Source organism: Bactrocera tryoni, unplaced genomic scaffold, assembly GCF_016617805.1.
Source record: "Bactrocera tryoni isolate S06 unplaced genomic scaffold, CSIRO_BtryS06_freeze2 scaffold_11, whole genome shotgun sequence".
NCBI lineage: Eukaryota > Metazoa > Arthropoda > Insecta > Diptera > Tephritidae > Bactrocera > Bactrocera tryoni.
The window spans coordinates 569921-576249 of NW_024395824.1; the positions used below are offsets into that span (position 1 = coordinate 569921).

Sequence of the window (6329 nt, forward strand, 5' to 3'; positions counted from 1 at the left end):
GTTGCGATATTTTCTTAGTGTGATTTTTTCGGTGATTTTTTTTTCGATTCCATTTTGTGCGGTCGTTTGTTTACGCAGTTTTGCAGGCACCGTTATTGCCTGGCGCGTGTGTTTAGCTTGCGGTGAAATTGTTTGTGCGATCGCGTGTTGTGAGGGTCGGTGACCGCGAGTGTTTCGTGCGGTTACACATTTTTGCGCAATTTTGTGCAATTTTTGTGTACCAACTCGTGAATATAGCGGTAAGTAATTTAATTATTACTATTGTATATACGGACAACGTGGTCATCCACGTTGTTGTTATTGGCGGAAGCTTCGCACGGTTCCAGTGTAGCTCCGTGTTGTTGGCACGCTTGCTGTCTGGACTGCCTGCCAGTAGTTCTGTGCTGAGCATCTGGCGTTTAGTCGGCTCTGTGTCAAAGGAGTCTGGACAGGATTGCCCTAAGGGTGCAAGCGTCTGTCCAGCGTTGGAAATTGCGACTCCTGTAAGGACCAACGATCGTAACAGCGTTACCGTTTAGCCCCACATCGGTCGACTCTCGGACCGTTACGGGGACTTTGTCCGGCCAGCGGCCAATTGAGTGGCCTCAATCCGACCACTGGTTGGGGTTGTGGGCTGTGCCACCGCGAGCACGCCATAATCGACCGCTTGGGTGGTCGCTGTTATTGAGCGGGCCCTTGCGTGGGTTGCACTTTTCGGCGCGTTCAGACGCACGTACCTGGAGAGCAGCTGCTCCAGAGTCTTTCTGTCCGTGAACCGTCTACGCTAGTGGTACGCCAGCGGATCAGTCCGACTGAAGGGTTAGTTGGAAAGCGAGATGCCTCCTGGACGGAAGAGGAGGACGAAGGCCCTCGCTGGAAGCGGAGAATCCGCCGCTTCCACAGTCGTGGATGACTCCACGTCGGGCTGGCGAGGGGGAAACGACGGAAGCGACGGGAGTAAGGTCTCCACCGCGGAGCAAGGCGCGTTTGGGGTCGCCGCGTAAAGAGGGCGGAAGCGAGGGAGGGAGCGAGAGCTGTGGCGGGAGTGCCACCGTGGCCTCCGTCGAGAAGGTGGTTACGCGTGCTGGGTCGCCGCGTAACGTAGGGGGTACAGAGGGAGGGAGCGGGAGTTGTGGCGGGAGTGCCAACGTGGCCTCCGCTGAGAAGGTGGTTGCGCGTGCGGGGTCGCCGCGTAACGTAGGGGGTGTTGAGGGAGGGAGCGGGTGTTGTGGTGGGAGTGCCTTAGTGGCCACCACCGTGAAAGCGGCTGCGCGTACGGGGTCGTCGCGTAACGAGGAAGGTAGCGGTAGTGGGAGCGTTGCCCATCCGTCTAGTACGGTGGGCAAAGGAGTGGGCGTCGCGAAGGAGGGCGCTGCGAAAGTTGTCACTCGTGTCGCGAGTGGCAATAAGGAGGGAACGCGGGCTCTTCCAAGGGGAGCTGTTGTTGTTGGGGGTGGGGCAGTCAGCCATGTGGCGGCTGCAAAGCGTATTACTGGGGAGCTCAATGAGCTGGTCTTTGAGGCCAAGGGCTTTGAGAGGGAGACCGCGAAGGGGCTGTTGGAGCTTGCCTCAAAGTATGAGGCGCTCCTGATGACGGTAATTACCGAAAATGCCCATCTTCGCGGTCAGGTAGATGCCCTTAGGGGAAGTTGCGGGGGCCACCCCTCGACGCCGAGCAGGTCAATGCCGGCTCCGTCGGCACCGATGCCTCCGCCTCCTGCACCTGTGCTGGATGCGATCACACCGGTGACGCCGAAGCCTGTGGAGACCTGGTCGGTTGTGGTAAGGAGTAAAGTTCCCACAACTTCCTCTAAGGAAGTAGTTAATAAAGTGGTGAAGGAGGTGGGTCCCTCACTTGGTGTGAGGGTCCACGATGTTAGGCCCATAAAGGGTGGCGGGGCGGTTATTCGCACTCCCTCTGTTCTTGAGAGAGAGAGAGTTGCGAGTAACAAAAAATTCGGGGAGGTGGGGTTGGACGTCTCCATCAACCGGAAGTTGGGTCGTCGGGTGGTGGTCCAGGGGGTTCATACGGCGATCCCCCATGAGAAATTCATGGAGGATCTGCTCGAGCTGAACCTCAAGGACTTCAGCCCGGCAGCCCTGAGGACTGACGTGAGGATGGTCAGTCGCCCCTGGAAGGTGACCGCTGACGGTAGCACCAACGTCGTCCTGGAGGGTACGGACAAGTTGATGTCCGCCCTCTTGGAGAAAGGTGGCTGCTACATAAAGTGGTTCTACTTCCGGGTGCGACCGGACAGCCCCGTCGCTGGCTGCTTCCGGTGTATGGGATTTGACCATAGAGTGGCTGAGTGTAGGGCCAAAGCAGATGTCTGTCGGAGGTGCGGCCAAGAAGGCCACAAAGCTGCCAGTTGCGTCAATGCTCCTCATTGTCGCAACTGTGAGTTTAAGGGTAGACCAGCTGGGCATCTGATGATGTCAGCTGCCTGCCCTATATATTGTGGCCTTGTTGAGCGCGCCCTCGCCAGACACTGATGGGTGGGATCATCCAGCTTAACTGTCAGGGCTCTTTTGCCGTGATGTGTGAGTTGGGGGGTTGTATGGTAGAGGATGGGTGCAGTATTGCTCTACTCCAGGAGCCCTACGCCACCAATGGTGTGGTTCGGGGTCTTCCTGGGGGTTTTAAGGTCTTCACCGACCTTAGAGCTAACGCTGCAATAGTTGTGAATAATCCACGCTACGATTGCGTAGTTGTGGATTCTTCACAACTGGGTATATGTGTAGCTTTAGAAGGGGAGTTCGGTAGGATGATTGTAGCTAGTATTTATTGTAAATATAGCGAGCCCCTAGAGCCCTACCTGGGCTACATGGATAAGCTGCTACTACTTGCGAGTAGCAGTCCATTTATCCTAGGGCTGGATGCGAATGCCTCGTCCTCGATGTGGTTTAGCAAGGTATCCCGGCATTCGTCTGGATACCAAAGCCACAGTCGAGGCGAGGCATTAGTGAATGGGTGGTGGCTAAAAGCCTCCACATTTTGAATGAGCCGAGTGAATGGTATACGTTTGAAGGGCCTGGGGGCGTAAGTGACATTGACGTGACGCTTATGAACGAGGCAGCAAGTAGGGCTTTTAGTGTTAGCTGGGAGGTTAGGGGGTGGGGATTGAGTGATCATAATTTGATTCAAATTATGGTTACCCTCGATCCCTCCTCGCCTTATGAGAATGGCGATGCCCTCCCTCTGGCCAATATGGACTCATTGGGAAGCGGTATTGCTTAGTGAGTTTGAGAGTTGGGGTGGACGAGCAAATTGCTCGTCTCTATGAGGTAGTCTGGGGGGTGAATGATAGGGTTTTTCGTAGGTATGACTGTTCTAAGGTTAGTAAAATCAAGTGGTGGACGCGTGAGCTGACCTTGAAGAGGAGGACTGTCAGGCGATTGAGGCGAAAGTTTCAACGCGCCCGACGGTCCAATTCTGATAGGCTGTCCCAGCTTAGGTATGAATTTAGTTGTGCGGATAGGGAATATAAGGAGATGCTGGTGAAAAGCAAAGAGGAAAGTGGGAGGAGCTTTGTGGGAGAGAATAGGAACGACCCTGGGGTCAGGTCTATAGGATCTGCCGGGGTCGTAGGAGGAAGATATCACCTCTCTTCGCGTCGGTGACACTCTGTTGTCGTCGTGGAGAGAGTGTGCGGGGGTTCTGTTAGGTGCGTTCTTTCCTAGGTCGGAGGTGCAGGTACCTCAAGCACAAGAGGTGCCTGTCCCTCCATTAGATGATGGGGAGTTGGGGTACGCCTTTGGCCTGGTTAGGTCTAAACGGTCCCCAGGTTTTGATGGTTTGAACGGTGAGATGTGTAAAAGCTTATGGAAGTTCATTCCGGAATACCTGGAGGCCATTTATGATAAGTGCGTCTGGGAGGGATATTTTCCACGCGAGTGGAAAGGTGCTAGGGTTGTTCCTCTCCTGAAGTCCCCTGATAAGGTCAGGAGCGATCCTCGATCTTATCGGGGCATCAGTCTCCTTCCAGTACTTGGAAAAGTGCTGGAAAGAGTCATGGTGGAACGGCTTCAGGAGCTAACGCGTGGTATGTGGTCGGATAGGCAGTTTGGGTTCAGGAAAGGACGCAGTATAGAGGATTCGTGGTTTTTTGTGCAGAATGTTGTTAGGGAAAATGTCAAAAAATATGTCCTTGGCATATTTGTTGACTTCAAGGGGCGTTTGATTACCTAAGCTGGGATCGAGTGGTGCAACGGCTGAAGGAGCTTGGCTGTCCGGAAATTACTCTTTGGCGGAGTTATTTTTCGGACAGAAATGCCTCTCTTGTCGGCATGAATGGGAGTGTGGAGATCGGAGTTGTTCGAGGCTGCCCGCAGGGTTCCATCTGTGGTCCATATATTTGGAACCTTATGATGGACACTCTGCTTGGGCAGCTCGAGCCACTCTGTAAATGTTGTGCGTATGCGGACGACCTTCTTCTTATGGTTGAAGGTCGCTCGAGAGCGGAGTTAGAACGGGCGGGAGGAGATCTCTTAGAGATCGTTAATTCTTGGGGTTTAGGTGTGGGGTCGACATATCGATGGACAAAACGGTGGCAATGCTGCTGAAAGTGAGATTGTCATCGGGTCGTCCACCGATTGTCCGTGTGAATAGGGTCAGCATCAGATACGTGACGCAAGTCAAATATCTGGGACTGACCATGAGTGAAAGGATGTGTTTTACTCACACTTGGCGAAAGTGAAGGAGCGACTGCAGGCAACTGTAGGCAAAATACGACGCATTTTGAGGAGTGATTGGGGTCTCGGACGTCGTGCTGTCCGCACCATATATCGTGGCTTGTTTGTGGCCTGTGCCACTTATGGAGCCCCTGTATGGTGGGAGACAGCCACGACTGTCTGGGGTTCTCAAAAACTCCTCTCAATCCAGCGTTGCATGATGCTTGCATGTTTGCCTGTATGTCGCACCGTCTCAACGGATGCGATGCAGGTTTTGTTAGGTGCACCCCCTCTTGACCTGATTGTCATACAGCGTGCTGTTGCATTCAGGTTAAGAAGGGGCTTGAGTGTGTCATTGCTGCGGAATGACTGGATTTCTGACGATGATGTGGAGAGGGAGGGATATCTAGGGAGCAAGAGGCTCCTAGATGATAGGGTTAGGTGTAGGTGGCAAGAACGTTGGGACAATAGTCCTAACGGCCGAGTGACGTATGAGTACATTCGGGACGTGGGGTTCGTTGTGGATAACCCAGACTTCAGATTTTGTCTGAGTCTGGGTTTCCTGCTTACGGGGCATGGGCCTCTGAATGCATTTTTGCATCAGAGGCACCTTTCGGATACGTCGGGGTGTTTTTGTGGGGCAGTTTTAGAAAACTGGTCGCATTTAATTGCGGAGTGCCCGATGTACTCGAACATTAGGGATCTGGGTGGTATGGGGATTAGCTGGACTGATGGACGATTAGATGTTAGTGGTGTGATCTCCACTAGTCGGAATACCGAATAGTTAGGGTCGTTTGCGCGTGAATTATTTAAGCGGCGAAGGCGGTTAGCTGGAAATTAGGGTTTTAGTTTCTGTATGACTGGTGTGTGTAAGGGATGTGTATATGGGGTAGAACCCCTGGCCACCAGTCCAGAGCCGTATGGAAGCTCAACTGGTAGTAGTTTCGGCTACGAGGTTTGACCGGAGACTTAATTCTGGTACCACGGGGAGCAGGAGCCCTTGGAGTTCGCTCCAACCTGCTCGTGCGGACTGGCCCCTCGGGGAGTATCGTGGTGGTTGTGGTTAAAACCCAAATCGCGGGAAGAACTGACTTTGTCAGTTGAATGTGGAGTTGCATTGCAACCGGGTGCCGGACCCAAAGCACGGCAGAGGAGTTTTAGATGGGCCTCGAACCCTACCAAGGTGGTTAGTGTGTCCATTCCACACTGCCTTAATTGGTACTGAAAATGCTTTGCATTCTCAGGGCGCTGATCAACGCATTGATTTGATCCGCTGTGCTTTTGAGCGCCGTGGAGTAAGGCTGTCGTCAGCAGGTGCCCACGTAAAACACACCGGACGTTGTCCGATATATACTCATTCGTTAGTTGACTGTCGACGCGAATCGTTGCGATGCGCGATGCGTGAGCATCGTTGCGATTTTTTTCAAAGTGTTTTTTCTGCTATTCTCTTTTGTGCGGTCATGTTTACGCGATTAAGCCGTTATTGCCTGGCGCGTGGGCGCAGCGGTCGGTGGGTATTAAGGTGAGTGACCGCGTGTGTTTTTGTGCGGGTACACATTTTTGTGCATTATTGTATATTTTTATGCACAAACTTGGCGCGATATAATCGGTAAGCAATTATTATTACTAGGTAATATACGGGCAACGTGTTCATCCACGTTGTTGTTGTTGGCAGAAGC

General features: G+C 53.0%; 1 protein-coding gene across 1 annotated transcript; it reads left to right on the forward strand.

The window, feature by feature from the left end:
- Nucleotides 1-888: 888 nt before the first annotated feature.
- Nucleotides 889-1772, forward strand: LOC120779522 (uncharacterized transmembrane protein DDB_G0289901-like). Its single transcript, XM_040111851.1, has 2 exons — nt 889-1608; nt 1659-1772. The coding sequence occupies exons 1-2, from the start codon at nt 889-891 to the stop codon at nt 1770-1772; spliced, it is 834 nt and encodes a 277-aa protein (XP_039967785.1).
- Nucleotides 1773-6329: the final 4557 nt, after the last annotated feature.